The 19,701-nt window shown below is 37.7% G+C and overlaps 1 protein-coding gene across 3 annotated transcripts in view; it reads left to right on the forward strand.

Annotated features, from left to right (window-relative positions):
• LOC126334866 (activating signal cointegrator 1 complex subunit 2) overlaps positions 1-19,701 on the forward strand; it is a 121,855-nt gene that overhangs the window by 38,531 nt on the left and 63,623 nt on the right. For all 3 annotated transcript variants that reach the window (XM_049997550.1, XM_049997552.1, XM_049997551.1), the window contains exons 6-7: positions 9,479-9,699; positions 11,475-11,660. In XM_049997550.1, coding sequence (XP_049853507.1) covers positions 9,479-9,699; positions 11,475-11,660 — 407 coding nt within the window. The remainder of the gene's footprint in view (positions 1-9,478; positions 9,700-11,474; positions 11,661-19,701) is intronic.

Genomic DNA, 19,701 nt, shown 5'->3' on the forward strand with positions numbered 1-19,701 from the left:
CATAACGGGTTGCATGGACAAAGAATCCAGTGAAATATTTTTAAGTGCTTTATCTGAAAACTACCTTGAGCAGTTAAACAGAGAACCGACTCGTGGCGATAACATATTAGACCTTCTGGTGACAAACAGACCCGAACTATTTGAAACAGTTAACGCAGAACAGGGAGTCAGCGATCATAAAGCGGTTACTGCATCGATGATTTCAGCTGAAAATAGAAATATTAAAAAAAGGTAGGAAGATTTTTCTGTTTAGCAAAAGTGACAAAAAGCAGATTTCAGAGTACCTGATGGCTCAACACAAAAGTTTTGTCTCAAGTACAGATAGTGTTGAGAATCAGTGGAAAAAGTTCAAAACCATTGTACAATATGTGTTAGATGAGTACGTCCCAAGCAAGATCGTAAGAGATAGAAAAGAGCCACCGTGATACAACAACCGAGTTAGAAAACTGCTGAGGAAGCAAAGGGAACTTCACAGCTAACATAAACATAGCCAAAGCCTTGCAGACAAACAAAAATTACGCTAAGCGAAATGTAGTGTGAGGAGGGCTATGCAAGGGGTGTTCAATGAATTCGAAAGTAAAGTTCTATGCACTGACTTGGCAGAAAATCCTAAGGAATTTTGGCCTTATGTCAAAGCGGTAGGTGAATCAAAACAAAATGTCCAGAAACTCTGTGACCAAAATGGTACTGAAACAGAGGATGACAGACTAAAGGCCGAAATACTAAATGTCTTTTTCCAAAGCTGTTTCACAGAGGAAGATATCTAAATAGACGACAGAGGGATAGAGAAACAATTAAAATCACTCAAAAGAGGAAAGGCCGCTGGACCTGATGAGATACCAGTTTGATTTTACACAGAGTACGCGAAGGAACTTGCCCCCCTTCTTGCAGCAGTGTACCATAGGTCTCTAGAAGAGCGTAGCGTTCCAAAAGATTGGAAAAGGGCACAGGTCATCCCCATTTTCAAGAAGGCTCATCGAACAGATGTGCAGAACTAAAGACCTTTATCTCTAACGTCTACCAGTTGTAGAATTTGGAACACATATTATGTTTGAGTATAATGACTTCTGGAGACTAGAAATCTACTCTGTAGGAATCAGCATGGGTTTCGAAAAAGACGATCATGTGAAACCCGGCTCGCGCTATTCGTCCACGAGACTCCGAGGGCCAGTTCCCCACAGTCACTTAATGAACAAAGTAAGAGCATATGGACTATCAGACCAATTGTGTGATTGGATTGAAGAGTTCCTAGATAACAGAACGCAGCATGTCATTCTGAATGCAGAGAAGTCTTCCGAAGTAAGAGTGATTTCAGCTGTGCCACAGGGGAGTGTCGTAGTACCGTTGCTATTCACAATTTACATAATTGATCTTGTGGATGACATCGCAAGTTCACTGAGGCTTTTTGCGGATGATGCTGTGGTATATCGAGAGGTTGTAACAATGGAAAATTGTACCAAAATGCAGGAGGATCTGCAGCGAATTGATGCATGGTGCAGGGAATGGCTATTGAATCTCAATGTAGATAAGTGTAATGTGCTGCGAATACATAGAAAGGAAGATCCCTTATCATTTAGCTACAATATAGCAGGTAAGCAACTGGAAGCAGTTAATTCCATAAATTATCTGGGAGTACGCATTAGGAGTGATTTAAAATGGAATGATCATAAAAAGTTGATCGTCGGTAAAGCAGATGCCAGACTGAGATTCATTGGAAGAATCCTAAGGAAATGCAGTCAGAAAACAAAGGAAGTAGGTTACAGTATGTTTGTTCGCCCACTTCTTGAATACTGCTCAGCTGTGTGGGATCCGTACGAGATAGGGTTGATAGAAGAGATAGAGAAGAGCCCATGGAGAGCAGCGCGCTTCGTTACAGGATCATTTAGTAATCGTGAAAGCGTTACGGAGATGATAGATAAACTCCAGTGGAAGACTCTGCAGGAGAGATGCTCAGTAGCTCGGTACGGGCTTTTGTTGAAGTTTAGAGAACATACCTTTACCGAGGAGTCAAGCAGTATATTGCTCCCTCCTACGTATATCTCACGAAGAGACCATGAGGATAAAATCAAAGAGATAAGAGCCCACACAGAGGCATACCGACAGTCCTTCTTTCCACGAACAATACGAGACTGGAATAGAAGGGAGAACCGTTATAGGTACTCAGTGTACCCTCCGCCACACACCATCAGGTGGTTTGCGGAGTATGGATGTATATGTATATTATGGATGTAGATGTAGATGTATATGATAAATCGCACAAATCTAAGGGCTGTCAATTAGACTCAATACCTAGGAATAACAATTACGATGATTTACCGTCTATCACTACGAACTGTGACCTCTCTGAGAGGAAATCACGAATCCAGTCACACAACTGAGACGATAATCCGTATGCACGCTATTTGATTAATTTTCGCTTGTGAGGAACTGTATCAAAATCCTTCTGGAAATCTAGGAATATGGAATTGATCTGAGATAATATTGTGGGCAAGGCAAAACAAAGGCTGCGCTTTGTTGGCAGAACACTTAGAAGATGCGACAAACCACCCACTAAAGAGACAGCCTACATTACACTTGTCCGTCCTCTGCTGGAATATTGCTGCACAGTGTGGGATCCTTACCAGGTAGGATTGATGGAGGACATTGAAAAAGTGCAAAGAAGGGCAGCCCGTTTCGTGTTATTGCGAAATAGGGATGAGTGTGTCACTGATGTGATACGCGAGTTGGGATGGCAGTCACTGAAACAAAGGCGGTTTTCTTTGCGGCGAGATCTATTTGCAAAATTTCATACACCAACTTTCTCTTCCGAATGCGAAAATATTTTGTTGACACCCACCTACATAGGGAGAAATGATCATAATAATAAAATAAAAAAAAACAGAGCTTGAACGGAAATATTTACGTGTTCCTTCTATCCCGCGCGCCATTCGGCTGTGGAATGGTAGAGAAGTAGTATGAAAATGTTTCGATGAACGCTCTGCCAGGCACAAGTGTGAATTGCAGAATAACGATGTAGATGTAGATGTAGAATCGGTATGATGAAGTTGGTCATACAAATCATTGTGTAGGGAGTACAGTGACATCATGCCAAATCTTACAGGCCAATTTCACTAAGCTCCTGCATCAGGAAAACTCAGGAACAAATTGTTTAAACACAACGTGTGTTTGATGCTTAGCATACAAAATAGCTTAGAAGAGCAGGGAACTTACTGTAATAATGCAATTTTAACAACTGGTAATAGATGCCTCTACTCAACTCAAAGGCCAGGTCTCTCCCCGGTATCTCCAAAAGATTGCATCATGCTGCCAGAATACTTGTCATTTGGCTAATAAAAATGGAAAAGAAGTGTGTATTACAAATCCAAACTTAGCTTGGTTGACTTGCAAACATGTACAGTACTTGGTTCTGAAGATGAGGTGGGCAGATCAAACAGTAGCAGTAATCTCACCTACACATTTTATAAAGATAATCTATAACTCATGAATTATTTGGTATACCTGCATCAGACATGTGCTTCAAAGTATAGAACAAGGAATAAATGTCCTCTTTCTGTTGGCACATACTTGGTGGGATGTACATGCTGCCATAATACTCACTTTGCACCAATCATTGTTGTGACAGTAAATCTGTGTGATCTTTTACCTCTGATCCATCAGGTTAGTATACAGTCCTACTGCATTAGACTCTTCGTCAAGAGTGGTGCCTTCAATAACGATTACTACTCCTCTCCATGAGCAGTGTAAATCCCTCTTTGTATTTGCATCAGTTTCTGGTGGATAAATTTATGCTGCATAGAATCCGATCTGTGTAACCCATAGTTGTCGAGAGAATTTCTTATCTATAAGAGCTCCTGTGAATCAGTCATCATTTCTCTATTGAAACAAAAATCCCTCAGATGAATAGTAACCACTTTTTGAAAGCAACACTTGGTGTAGCTAACCATTTCAACAAATGAACCAGCACTTTGAAACCCTGATTTCTTACTGACTCAGTGTCCATCGTGCACGCACTCCTGTTTGTCATTGTGCTTGGAGTGAACAAGACCATTATCATATCTGATTCTTGAAGTATAGTTTCACCTCTCAAAAGCCCAGAAATATGAAGGGTCAGCAACACTCATCAGATTCAGGCCGAATTAAAGCAGTACGGAACTTTAATGGACATTCTCTGGACATCAGTGCACCAAGTCTAACAAAATGAGTAGATGAACCACCTTGCAAAGGGCGCAATGCATCATGGGCACTTAATTATCCTTGATTTCAGTACACCTGACCATATCCCTGAACTTAAAGCAAAGATATATTATGTGGAAAGAAATGCACAATTAAACAGATGTTGACCATACTATTACCTTCACACTGCCCACACTCTCTCCCCCTTTCCCTTCAGAAGATCTTGGTTTGTGGTGTATATTTGAAGTAGATGGGACACACTGTCCATTATAAGAATCCGCTTGCATCACGAACTTCACCACTCACCTCCACAAGATAGCCATTAGGTAATTCCCAACTTGTTCATTAAATCAACACTAGAATGTAATTTAAAACACCTATGCTTCCATGTGAGTGTATGATGAGCAGCAATCCACTTTGTGCAAGAGACTAAGCAGTTGAAACACCAGTTTCCCATTAGTGTCACTAATATTCTCAATCAGGAAATACAACTTAGAGCATTATCAAGGACTTTTTAAGGGGCTGTAACCTAATTGAATGTATTCCATGGAGAGCTCTTGCAACATCCCATGTCTCCATCTTGCTTAATCTGTACTTTATGGAAGCTATTTTACAGCTGGAAGATTATACCACAATATTGATTTAAAAGAAATTATTATATTTTTACAAAATGAACACTATGTTTGTCCTTCGTGTTGCCTTCCAGAAGGAGACTAGTAGAAAATGGCCTTGGAAAGAATTGGCTGTAATTAAAAATGAAATTAACTACATTTTATGTAATAACAAGGAAATTTTGCTGGCTGTAGTGGTACTAAAACACGTTTCAACTGCAAACTTGTGAGATACAAGGCTAAAATGAATAACTAGCTAGGAGTTATTTGGGAAATACAGTCGTAGATGAAAGATGAATTATTTAACAAATGTAGGTAGGGCCTACTTACGCACACAACAAAAATTGTTGCAAATATGCAGAAATCTCAGATAGAAAGAGGTGGTGAGAACTGTTTGAAATGTTTTCAAGAGGACACAAAAAGATGCACTGAAAATTTGATGAGAGAAGCAGTTGCAGACAGTGTGAGTAAGAAGGAAACAAAACAGCAAATTACATTGGGTAGACACCATTTCACCAGTTAAGACAGCAGGTAACACAGTAACTAACAACATGAAGACTTTTTTTAAATTTTTGTATATTTTAAGATATATATCAGGAGCATAGATTGCTCTGATCGTAGTGATTAACACATCTGTTCATGAAAAGCTGGAAATCCAGTTTCTAGTCTTTGTCCTGTTACAATTTCTCATGTGTTTTGGCATATATTTGTGTAGGTTGTTACTTTTTTAATCCTGTTTTGTCTTTGTTAGGCATGAAACCAGCACGAGGGAGGGGGTCATGATATCCTTTCCCTTTCAAAACTCATTATATTTTTAAATATATCCATTTCCAAATTTCATTGCTAGCTTGTGGAGAATATAGTACTATGAAAATTTAAGTGTGTTAGAAATGGTGAGGAATTATATAAATTACAAGCTACAAGGTTCGCAGAAAAGCTTCTGTAAAGTTTGGAAGGTAGGAGACGAGGTATTGGCAGAAGGAAAGCTGTGAGGACGGGGCGTGAGTCGTGCTTGGGTAGCTCAGTTGGTAGAGTACTTGCCCGCGAAAGGCAAAGGTCCCAAGTTCGAGTCTCGGTCTGACACACAGTTTTAATGTGCCAGGAAGTTTCATATCAGTGCACACTCCTCTGCAGAGTGAAAATCTTATTCTGCCAGCATTTCCCTTCATTTACGTGCTCCTATAGCCGTAGTCTTCAGACCAATGTTCTCAGTTGTAAGTGAAATAGTGATGTTGGTGATTGCACACTTCACTTTTATATTGTTTAAATTATAATGTAATAAAAGTAGTGGGTGTTTGTTATTATTGTAGCTCTTCACTTACTTGGATGATCCATGTACTTTCAGACAAATGTTTTTCAAATGATTCTTTGATTGGCAATTTTTTGTATATTATGAAACACACACACACACACACACACCACACACACACACACACACACACACACCTATACATAATAATAAAACTCTTATGTCTGCTGTCTGAACACATTAATTTCCTAAACTACTTGACAAATTTGCATGGGATTTTTCACAGGAAAGAAGATATTGTAAATTAAAGTTTTATCTAAACTGTTATGTTTGTCTGTTTGAACCTGCTATCTCCAAACCTACTGGACAAATTTTCATGGAGTTTTCATAGGTAACTTAAGCACAACAACAAATAGGCTTTATTTCTTGGAAATCGAGTCACGGAAAGAAAGTTATCATAATTTGAAGTTTTAGGTGTCTGCTCAGCTTAGTATTTGTATTTCAGAAGCTTACCTTAGTGCCTAGTGACATCATCATGGCTAGTACCTGAAAGAACAGATAGATGGTTCTTCTTTTATCTTTGTAACAGAACTATATTTGGATGTTTACGTCAGGGACAGAATTACGCACCACAGTCTTACCTTTATGAGTACAAACTAATAATTGAATTTACTTTACTGGAATGTAAGGATATACTGATTTTGCTTTGTGTATTAAAAACTTAACAAAACCACTTCTCTTCTTTGGTAGATTTTATTTAATTTGGCTTCTTGGCGAAGAAAAACAAATTTATTGACAAAGTAACACTGTAAGAGTTTTGTTTTTACTGAGGAACAGAACCCTAGAAAGGGACAGCATGCAAAGGTCCTCCTTTAACTTCCATTGTGAAGCACAGGCATATTACTAGTCCAAGAATATGTTGTGATACGCTTAAATTTCTTTATCTGCTCTTATTTTGTTTGTTCCTTCTTAAGTATAATTTGAACATAAAGTAATCCCTATTTCCTTTTCTTCTCTGCCTTGAATGCCTTCAGCACCTTTCCTTCTGTTTAAAATGAGCATTTAAATCTAATAAAGACACACTGTCATAAACATTTTTAGAAGGTGACTGTCAACAGCTGTTAAGTAATGTATAAAATACATATTTGATTCATCAGCTGCTTTTATTTTAAACCCAAGTATTTACCAGTTTCGGTCTAGGACCATCTTCACGAATGAAGGGTTAAAATTGTTTAAGCCACCACATTGATTAGTCATTACTTAAAATGTGTAGTGCATGCCATAAATGTAAATATATGAGACAGGACTTTAAAAGCAAACATAGAACACTAAATGTATAAAGAGACAGTATCTGAACTGACAATCACTCTTGATTTTCCCATACTGAGTTTTTAGAATATCAGATGCCAGGTTGTTGCCAGATGTGTATATCGCCACCGCCGACACCAATCTCGAAGAAGGCAGTTTTGATACAGGCAGTCTGGCACTGATTCACAATGTGAGTGAAACTATGATCCATGATATTAAAAAAACAAAACAAAAAAAAAATAAAAATAAAAATAAAAAAATAAAAAAAAATAATTCAATTGGCTAGCAGTTCTGACTTGTCTAACAGTTTGTCAAAGTGGAAGCCTATGAAGATGTCTACATATGCAGAGCTGGATAAAGCCATGTTGGAATGGTTTCAGCAGAAAAGAGCAGAGGGCACACAAGTATCTGTTCCAAAATGTGCCGAACAGGCCCAGTTTTTCTTCAAAACCTTGGGAATTGAAGGAGATTTTAATGCACCTTCCAGTTGGCACAAAGTTTAAACTTTGTCAGAATATGCTGGAGATTGCTGTCCAAGGAGAAAACTTAAATGTAGATAATAGAACTGCTTCTGAATTTTGTAATGATTTCCAGGAGTTTATTGCACAAGAAAATTTAGAGCTGGTGCAAACATACAACATGGACAAAACCGGGCTGTTTTGGAAGTGTCTGCCAACAAAGATTTTACCTATCGAGGCAGAGCTTAGTGCGACTGGCTATAAATCAAGTAAGGAAATGATAACTCTGCTGTGTTGTGCTAATGGTATGGGCTCACATAAAGCTAAGCTTGGTATAATAGGTAAAGCTAAAAAACGGCACTATTTCAAAGGAAAAGAAATGCACAGCTTATCTATTCTTTATTTTCAGCAGAAAGGAGCCTGGATGGACTGCACAGTATTTCAAACATGGTTCCATAATTGCTTTGTGCCACAGGTGTGACAACATTTAACATTAAAAGGGTCTACCAGTAAGGGTTGTATTATCACTAGGCAATGCACCAGCACATCTAAATAAATTTGTTCTGAGATTGGATGATGTGATGATGTGTGTAAAATATTTATCCCCTACTGTGACAGCCGTAATTCAGCCAATGGATCAGGGTGTCATTGCTGCCGTGGAGAAAATTTATAGTGGAAATGTGCTGCAAAACTTATTGATAAGGGCAGCAGTCTTCAAACGTTTGGAGACAATAGACAGTGCATGGTGCCATTTATGAAGTGTCGAAGATGTGGCGTAAGATAAAACAACCAATCATAGCCAAGTCGTGGAAAAACAATACAAAAATTAATGAAATCGGTGATTCTGATGACGAAGAAGGCTGATCGTTAGCAGTGTTAGTTCCTGTTTTGAAAAGTTCTCCAGGATATGAAACTATTGACAAAGAAAATGTTTCTGAAGGGTTTGACATGCATGATGTTGAGGGACAGTGCTATTGTTCAGCGAGTACAACGGAAATCCAGGGCGGTGAATGACAGTGACCAATATGACAACAGTCCTCTAATTCCAGAAACAGTAATCAGTCATGCATCAGCAGTTCAGTGGGTTGAAGGGATATGGGACTACCTGGTGTTGGGTAAAATTCATAGTGCAATATGTAAAAGACTAACTACCTCACTTAGACCCAAATCAATTCAAGACTATTTTGTTTCACAGTAGTAGTAGTGCTATTAACATTAAACATTTTATATATTTTATTGTTACTATTACTAAAATATGTGGGTGACTGCATGTAATGTTTGTGTTTGTGGGCAGAGAAGAAAAAGACTGTAACATGAGATAGCCTCCCCCCCCCCCCCCTTTTCATTTAAAATACTAGAGTTTTGTTGTATTGACTTAAAATGATAAGTCTGAACAATACTTAATTCCATAGTGTAATTAGAACTACTAGAGAGAGTATTAGCTGCAAGTTTATTATGTTTGCTATTTAATTTATGTCACAGGATAAATGTTTTATGTCTGATTAACAAGGAAAACTGAAGTAATTTAAGTAGCGCAATCTCACTGTTATCACCTTTTCAAATCATATGCTGTTACAAGAATTATGTTATTCACTTTCTAAATTTTCCTCATTTATTATTTACCAGTTATGCATATGTTTTAATGGGCATTGCATATAGTTTATAGGCAATTGTTACAGGTGTTGAAATCTGTTGAAGCAAGTTTCGGTATACACCATGACACAGAAAATGAACCTATTAAACTGAGTGAAAAGAACAGACTGCAGCAACGAACAATGTCATTGAGTGTTTTTGAAGATATTGTCATTCATATATTGGATACAGCCATAAATTTAAGAATATTTCTGGACATCTGTAGTCCTGCATGTGTGGCATTCCATGAGCTTCAATTTGAAACACAGTACGTAAAATCTTGTTTTCCCATAAAATACTATTGTTTTAAAAAATCCCTGCAGCAAATGCACACTTAAAAGTATAAAATAGTAGCTATTTCATTTTCTTCATTTACTTATTTTTTTCTGTTGTACGATTTTTTAAATAATCGTGTATAAATTTGAGTGTGAACACTAGCCTAAACATTATCAAGATAGCAGTTGTCTTTCTAATACCTCCAGACTGAGTTAGTAATAGAACATAAGTACTGCATTGCCTGTGAATGAGAGATCAGCATCTGGTCCTGTTGCCTAGTAACTGCTTGAATTGAATGTGCTTTATCCCACTGCATTGATTGTTATTCCATGTAGCATCAGACTACATTTAAAGACAATGAAATCATTGTTATATCTCAAGTTTGAGTTGTTTTGTTTTTGTGACAGTGTGTGTCAATATGACAGTATAACTCGAACAGGTATGTTGCAATACAGGTGTACTGTGGTATTTTCATCGTTATGTCTGTGGCTATTCTTAAAAAAATATCAATATTAACAGTGTTATGCCCTTAGTTGTATGCTGATACAAATATCAGGAACAGAGATGTGAAGATACGTTAATTAACATCACTTCTTTATGGTTGTGATGTCTACAGTGTATTGTCTAAACAAGTACATGAAAGTAACAGATTTGGCAGCAAGAGAGAAGGCATTTTCTGTGATCTGTGAATTTAAGTTTCAAAAATGATAGTTCAGGATTTCAAATAATTTTTATTAAACTAGCTATCCATTTTGAACTAATGCACAAATTTTCTGATGACTGCACATTTTAACTGTTAAAATTGTTGAGCACTTTGGTAAAGGTCTCAGTGAAATTGCATCATAAAAAACACAGTTAGCTAACTCTGGCAAAGAAGAACATTTATGATGGTAGAATCGTGAAATCAAGTCAGTAATTGGAACTTTACATGTAAGTTTAGTGTTACATGGAAGTGTAGTGTCTTAGTTATCTTTTATGTTGTGTTTAGCAAGTCAGTTGGCAAAATAGTACTGTAACACTCGTGGGTGGGTGGGGGAGGGGTTATTAAGAGGACTGTATCCGAGGGAGAGTATTGGTTTTATTGTATTGTGTACTGACTATACCTGTAACATGAGCTGCTTGTATTTAATCTTGTAGTGAAAAGGAAAAATCTGTTTACTGAGTTCATTTAATGATGAAATATATGCCAAGAAAAATTAATATTGTACCTGGTTTTCCTTTATCCATATTGTCCATTAAAAGTTCCTCTCAAGATCTGTTGGCTTCTCTGTACTTAAGTTGGAATACTCAGTCCCATTCTGTTAAAATTAACAGCTCCTCCCATTGTCATCATTTTAAACACTTCACTTATAACTTTATGCGACTACATCAATGAAGTATCCCAAATGGAAACTCTACTGTATTTTATGAACACGTGTGTAATAGGATAATGTATATGACCCTACCAGATCATTGTTTCCAAATAATTCTTCAGAGGCACCCAGAATTTTTTGAACATTTGAATATTTGTTGCAAATTTAAACTATGCCTGCTATTGTACATGAGTTTGGAGGGATATTTTTATTTTAAAACTTACTCTCCTTTGTGGTACTGGCCTTGGTTCTGAGCCAATTGCACAGTACAGTTTGTTACGGTCAGTTACCAGGAATGTCAAAACAGTATTGGCACCCTACCAGTTTGCTGTTTTGAATCATATTTCTTGCTATATATATCCCTTGTGCGAAACATAACTGAAGGCAAAAAAATAATGTCTGTCTCAATTTTCAGGCTTGTAAAATTCTATGAGTATGCCATACCAGAAATGTATGAAAACTTGGAGATTTTGGTAAATAAAGAGGGCTGCAGTTCCAAGTATATGGAGCTAAAGACAAATTTGGATATAATTCGTACTGAATTGCTGAAATCATATAGGTATATTGTTTCTTCTACGATCAATACAGTCATGGAAGAAAGGTAAAGATTGTGTACTTTTTACTTTGGAACAAAATTGAATTACATTTAATAAATGATTTATATTTTTCTGTTCAAATTAATTGTTTTATTTGTTTTTGAAAGTTATGATTGGCTTAGACAGATTTACATGCTAGAATCACTACTCAATATTGCAGTAATCCAGAGTCTGTCGTGTTCACCACATAATTAAAATCATGTAACCATTGTAAAAACAAATGTAACATGTCATACACTTTAAGCTTTATGATTCATTGATTCCCTCATCAAGAGTTTCGGTCCTCTCATCGTGGGTGTTGGTCAGTGAAAGTGATCACGTCAATAAAGCAATATTCTTTTAATAGTATCTTTTTTGATAAAATGAGATACATTTGTAGAACACATATTTTGTCTGTTATTGTAAAAGCTATTTGCAACTTAAAATTGACTCCTATTTTCTACACAACTTTTTCCCTAATGATAATATTAACATTTATACTGTTCAAGTCAGTATGACCCTGTTGTTGTTGTGGTCTTCAGTCCTGAGACTGGTATGATGCAGCTCTCCGTGCTACTCTATCCTGTGCAAGCTTCTTCATCTCCCAGTACCTACTGCAACCTACATCCTTCTGAATCTGCTTAGTGTATTCATCTCTTGGTCCCCCTCTATGATTTTTACCCTCCACGCTGCCCTCCAATACTAAATTGATGATCCCAAGACACCTCAGAACATGTCCTACCAACCAATCCCTTCTTCTAGTCAAGTTGTGCCACAAACTTCTCTTCTCCCCAATCCTATTCAACACCTCCTCATTAGTTATGTGATCTACCCATCTAATCTTCAGCATTCTTCTGTAGCACCACATTTCGAAAGCTTCTATTCTCTTCTTGTCCAAACTATTTATCGTCCATGTTTCACTTCCATACATGAATACACTCCATCCAAATACTTTCAGAAACGACATCCTGACACTTATATCTATACTCGATGTTAACAAATTTCTCTTCCTCAGAAACACTTTCCTTGCCACAGCCAGTCTACATTTTACATCCCCTCTACTTCGACCATCATCAATTATTTTGCTCCCCAAATAGCAATACTCATTTACTACTTTAAGTGTCTCATTACATAATATAATTATCTCAGCATCACCCCACTTAATTTGACTACATTCCATTATCCTCGTTTTGCTTTTGTTGATGTTCATCTTATATCCTTCTTTTAAGACATTAACCATTCCGTTCAACTGCTCTTCCAGGTCCTTTACTGTCTCTGACAGAATTACAATGTCATCGACAAACCTCAAAGTTTTTATTTCTTCTCCATGGATTTTAATTCCTACTTCTCCCTTCCCAACCACTGCTTCCCTTTCATGTCCCTCGACTCTTATAACTGCCTTCTGGTTTCTGTACAAATTGTAAATAGCCTTTCACTCCCTGTATTTTACCCCTGCCACCTTAAGAATTTGAAAGAGAGTATTCCAGAACATTGTCAAAAGCTTTCCCTACGTCTACAAATGCTAGGAATGTAGGTTTGCCTTTCCTTAACCTTTCTTCTAAGATGAGTCGTAAGGTCAGTATTGCCTCACGTGTCCCAACATTTCTACGCAATCCAAACTGACCTTCCCCAAGGTCGGCTGCTTCTAGTTTTTCCATTCGTGTGTAAAAAATTCGTGTTAATATTTTGCAGCTGTGACTTATTAAACTGATAGTCCGGTAATTTTCACATCTGTCAACACCTGCTTTCTTTGGGATTGGAATTATTATATTCTTCTTGAAGTCTGAGGGTATTTCGCCTGTCTCATACATCTTGCTCACCAGATGGTAGGGTTTTGTCAGGACTGGCTCTCCAAAGGCTATCAGTAGTTCTAATGGAATGTTGTCTACTCCCGGGGCCTTGTTTTGACTTGGGTCTTTCAGTATCATATCTCCCATTTCATATTCATCTACGTCCTCTTCCATTTCCCTCTGACAACCATGCCTCCATCCTTGCTACCTTCCCTGTTTTCCTTTCCCTGTTGCTTTATAACCTGGGTTGTGAGTAACTAAATCCACTTTCCCTTCTTCCCTTTCTTTCCCCTCTCTCCTCCCTGATGAAGGAACATTTATTCCGAAAGCTAGGAACTTAAATTTTCGGTTGTTTTTTGTTTTTCTATCGGCTGTACTGAGCTGAGGTAAGTACTGGCCAGCCCCTCTATCTCTTTGTTAGTAATTGTTTTACATTTGTAATCCAACAAGTGAAGCAAAGGCTATATGGAGTGTTATAAAAAAAAAATTGGTGAAAACAGAGCATCGTGTAAAAATATGAAATCATCAAAAGAAATAAAAGGGCAGCAAACACTTTACAAACAGCCCACACATTTAACAAATGTTTCATAGTTGTTGCAGAGAATATGATCAAATCAGTCATAAATAAGCATACACCATCCAATAAATACTGTATAAAATAAGCACATGTAATAGGTCAGTGTACATCAGCACTGTTACACAAGATGAAGTAGCAAAAGCAATAGAAGGACTGAAGAAGTCGATCTCTGCAGAAATTGATGGCGTCCCTGCAACAATCTTAAAGAAGACTCCTGTAAACCTAGTTGAATTCTTGTTGCTGCTCACTTCAAGCAGGCCCTTTCGCTGAAGATCTGAAACCTTCTAATGTAATTTCAGAATACAAAAAAACTGAGAAAGACATTGCAAATAACTGCAGGCCCATAACAGTTTCCTCTTGCATTTCAAATACATTAGAAAAAGTTATAAATAAAATAGAAAGAAACTTCCACATGGGAAAAATATATTAAAAACAAAGATTCCAAGACTTACCAAGCGGGAAAGCGCCGGCAGACAGGCACATGAACAAAACACACAAACACACACACAAATTACTAGCTTTCGCAACCGATGGTTGCTTCTTCAGGAAGGAGAGGGAAAGACGAAAGGATGTGGGTTTTAAGGGAGAGGGTAAGGAGTCATTCCAATCCCGGAAGCGGAAAGACTTCCCTTAGGGGAAAAAAAGGACAGGTGTACAATCGCGCGCGCACACACACACACACACACACACACACACACACACACACACACACACACACACACACATATCCATCCGCACATACACAGACACAAGCAGACATATTTAAAGGCCTTTAAATATGTCTGCTTGTGTCTGTGTATGTGCGGATGGATATATGTGTGTGTGTGTGTGTGTGTGTGTGTGTGTGTGTGTGTGTGTGTGTGTGCGCGCGATTGTACACCTGTCCTTTTTTTCCCCTAAGGGAAGTCTTTCCGCTCCCGGGATTGGAATGACTCCTTACCCTCTCCCTTAAAACCCACATCCTTTCGTCTTTCCCTCTCCTTCCTGAAGAAGCAACCATCGGTTGCGAAAGCTAGTAATTTGTGTGTGTGTTTGTGTGTTTTGTTCATGTGCCTGTCTGCCGGCGCTTTCCCGCTTGCTAAGTCTTGGAATCTTTGTTTTAGAAAAAGTTATGTATGACAAACATATAAAAACAAAATCCTATGTAATAAACAATACAAATTCAGAAATGAAAAACAGTAATGCGCGTGTTCATAAATTTTATAGTGTCTGATGGACAAGAAAGAGGAATCAACGGGAGTATTTATTGATGAATATAATAGAGGGAAACATTCCACGTGGGAAAAATAAATCTAAAAACAAAGTTGATGTGACTTACCAAACAAAAGCGCTGGCATGTCGATAGACATACAAACATACACACAAGATCCAAGCTTTCCCAACCAACGGTTGCTTCTTCAGGAAAGAGGGAAGGAGAGGGAAAGACGAAAGGAGGTGGGTTTTAAGGGAGATGGTAGGGAGTCATTCCAACCCTGGGAGCGGAAAGACCTTAAGGGGAAATTTGTCTGCTTGTGTCTGTGTATGTGCGGATGGATTTGTGTGTGTATGCGAGTGTATACCTATCCTTTTTTCCCCTTAAGGTAAGTCTTCCCACTCCTGGGATTGGAATGACTCCTTACCCTCTCCCTTAAAACCCACCTCCTTTCGTCTTTCCCTCTCCTTCCCTCTCTCCTGAAGAAGCAACCGTTGGTTGCGAAAGCTTGAATCTTGTGTGTATGTTTGTGTTAGTTTGTGTGTCTATCGACATGCCAGCGCTTTTGTTTGGTAAGTCACATCAACTTTGTTTGTAGGAGTATTTATTGATGTTTTTAAAGCTGTGAAGATGGTGAATAATTATATTCTGCTGCCACAACATGAAAAGTATCGTATTCAAAGCCTGTCCAGCTCTATCTGTTCCTTTCCGAGCAGTCGTAAGCAGTAAAACATGAAACTCATTAATGTAATCTTAAAACTATTTTAGACCACTTGCTGGAGAACAATCAAACCAGTGGAAAAATGCTCCTGTCGGAGCACAGAAAAGGCAAGTATGTACCTCTTTAAAAGACTGTAACAGAAAAGTTGTGAACCAGCTGCCTCAATCCTAATTCTGTCTTTTTACCCAGTCTGTCTTCGTAGTTAAGCCTTTATACTTCCTGTCTCCTTCCAACTGCCACTGTCTGTATATGTCTCTATCCCACTGTTTCCTTTTACTCCCATTGTTTCACTGTATATCCCATGCCACTGTCTTCACCATACTGTGGCAGCTCAAAAATTCTTGGGAGAGGTACTAACGTACTTTTATACCCTACACCCAAACTCTTTTTGTCTGAAATGTGCTCTCCTGTATATCTATGTGTTGCAGTTTGCCAGTCTGGGTGGGTCCAGGTCCCTAAGCCTATGTACAGTCTCCACTGATCTTTCATTTTCATTTCCATTGTCTCCTATCTTTTGTTTCCACTGCTTCTCTGTGCATCCATCTCTTCTGGTTTTGTACTGCTGCTTTGTCTCACTGACCGTCAGTGTCTCCTCCCACTTGGGCTCCCACTGCTATGGTTTTCTTCCATCTCTCTTTTTCTTTCGTTGCCACCTTCTCTTTGACACCATCATTGTTTCCCCTCTCTCTTTCTCACCCTGACACTGTCTCTTCTCTTCTCCCCCCCCCCCCCCCCCCCTCCCGACATTCTCTCTTCCACTGTCACTGTCTCTCTGCTACTCTCTTTCAGCACAAAAAGGACATGAATGTGTTCGGGTTGCAAAATTTTTGGTGAGGAAGTCAGAATGAGGATTGAGGCAGCTGGTTCCCCATTTTCTTGTCAGAATCTTTCAAAAAGGAACTTATTCAACTTCTTTGTGCTCTGAGAGGAGCATTTTTCTAATGGTTCCCTTTTTTTCCTTGCTACAGCAGGGTGTGCTGATTATATAAAATGAATTCCACGAGTCAGTAAAGTTTTGACAGTTTTTTTAGAATATTTCAACATATTTATATACTTTGACACCTATAAACAACAAATGAGTACGTATAATGTAAGGTAAACACAAAATTGTTGGCTTTACTTTTGTTCTGGATGCTTTGCCCATCAATTGCAATTAATCAGAAATGCCTGGCTTATGATTGTGTCTTAAAAGACATAATGTCATTAGAAATATTTTACTGAATTTGCAGTCTTTTCAGTTTTACATAATTTTTTACAGTCATTTTAAGTTCTTTCCAGGCATGCTAAAACCTGCAGTGCCACATTGGGCATATTTGTATAGCCTTGAGGTGCCCATTGTAAAGACACAGTGTGTCATAAAGTTTTATTAGTGAAAAAATGCTGACTAAATCATAGTTTGGTGATCTCTGAATTCTTGCAATGAAAGTAGAACCTCTCACTATGTTATTTAAAACTAAAATTATGCCTCATACTGGATATTACATCCTTATTTTACATGCATATGTATGGTAACATTGGACCTTTTTATATCAGCAACAGATAATGATATTGAAAAAGTTTCAAAGTTGCCTCAGAACCTCATCTTAAGAACATATGGTAAAAATTTAGACATTTTGTCGTAAGCAGAAATTATGGTAGTGGCAATCCCCACAATTGGTACTTTTTGTGCCCAAAAGTCATGGTTTTTCGGAATTTTCTCAGGAACTGTGCTTTTATAATGTGCCTGAGGTTCATACTGGACCACACGTAAAGTAAGAGAGCCAACAGATTTACTCAATTTGCCAGGGTTGAAGTAAGTGTATAATTTTTAAATTTTGCTGTAGGATAGGTATACAAATGGTTTCTAGGCCAAGGGACATTCAAAACACTTGACACCTTATCTCTGTGTACAGTAGAACCTGAGGTATGACACCCTGAAAAATCAGATTTTTGCACGCACCTTTTTGGAACATATTAGTACCGTGCACAGACAAATCGAATATGATGACCCCTAAGGATCAATAATGAGGCCACTTTTTTTTTTTTTTTTTTTTTTTTTTTTTTTTTTTTTTTTTTTTTTTTTGCATTGGAGACTAAGCTTAAATGTGGATAATAAAAAAATCATATTTCCAGATGAAACCACAGTTCTATTAAAAGGGAGAAATAAGAATTGTAGCAGTCAGGAAATGCTGTTACATAACAACCTGGCATAGAACGAACCGTCTTTAATAAATAGTAAAAAAAACTGTTGCCCTAGACCTTCACAGTGCTCTGGACAAGGATATGTACCTCCAGTTCTCTCTATTAGCAATTGCTCATTGGATAACAGCACAGAAACCAAATTCTTAGGATTATGGCTGCAGCGTAATGTAAAATGGAATAAGCATATAGCATATTGTAATACAAAACTGAATCAGACCTGCTACCTTCTTCGCTCACTAAAACTGTGCTGTAGTGAGAAAACAGTGAAAAGTGCATATCGGACCTCTTTTCATTCTCACCTTAAATATAGGAAACACTAGAGCAGCTATCAGTACATTCAGGCTTCAGAGAAGGACCATTAAAAATTATGTTTTGATTCAAACTTAGAGACTAATTTAAAGCTCTGTTTAAGACTCGGGTATTTTTCCTTACCATCTATCTACATTACGGAAACTGTTATATTGTTTAAAATAAATGACATAGGTAAAACAGTCGATTTGTGATCATTTACCAGACACTCTGAAAACTTACAGACAGTTCAAATCAACACATCCCTGTGTCAAAGTGGTTTATAACAAATACCCCAAAACAAAAGAAATTACTGAAGTCAAAACCTTTGGAGAATCTTTAAATTCATATTTACACTGTCACGGCTTTTACTCCTTCAAAGAATGTTTAAAAAGTATGGAAAGTTCTAGTTGAGTATTATGGATTATTTAGAAATAAAGGAGATGACTCACCAAAAGACAGAAACACTGCATCATCGACAGGTGCACAAATAGAAGATACGAAGGTTGGCTAGCTTTTGGAATGCGCTTGCTTTTTCCAACTGTAGGAAAAACATGCGCGCGTGCACATGCACGCACCCACCTGTCTCCCTATCTTGTGCTCAGTCGACATGTTTGGGGACGGGTATGTACAGTGGAGTGTGTTTGTGTGCATGTTTTACCGACAGCCATAAAAAAGAAGTGCATTCCGAAAGCTAACCAAGCTCTTTTGTTTGTGTACCTATCAATGATGCAACACTTCTGCCTTTTGGTGAGTCATCTCCTTTATTCCAAAATAATGTTTAAATGTATTAAGCTTATTATTTCTAATTTTAGATATGTATGTGTGAAAATCACTTTCATTTGTATATTAATGTCATTTTTTTCTATGGTTATAACTATGGCTTCTACACCAACCTGTTCTCTGATTCATTTGTGTTTTCCTGTCTCCCTTGGCAGTTGTCACCAGGTGTCTCTCAATGCTCACGAAGCAGCACTGTTTTTGAATGACTTTCAGAAATCCATGTCTGACTGCAAGAAGTTAAAATTGGTGACACACATCATTGTAAATTTTCTCATTCAGACTCATAATATTTTGTCTGAACAGTGTATAGTACACACAGTGTATATAATAATAGCTTATGAAATTTGGAAGAATAATATGCTGGGTAGTAAATATAACCATAAATAGGAGAATATTCAGTAACAAGGTTCTGTGTGTTGAGTGGAGTTGCAGGATATAACGTAAAAAAATCACAAGTAAACCACATAATAATCGGACAACAAAGTGGTAAGGTAGGAATATGAAGGACTAACCAAAATGAAAGGAGTGGCAATGA

The sequence above is a fragment of the Schistocerca gregaria genome, chromosome 2 (genome assembly GCF_023897955.1).
Source record: "Schistocerca gregaria isolate iqSchGreg1 chromosome 2, iqSchGreg1.2, whole genome shotgun sequence".
Taxonomy (NCBI): Eukaryota; Metazoa; Arthropoda; class Insecta; order Orthoptera; family Acrididae; genus Schistocerca; species Schistocerca gregaria.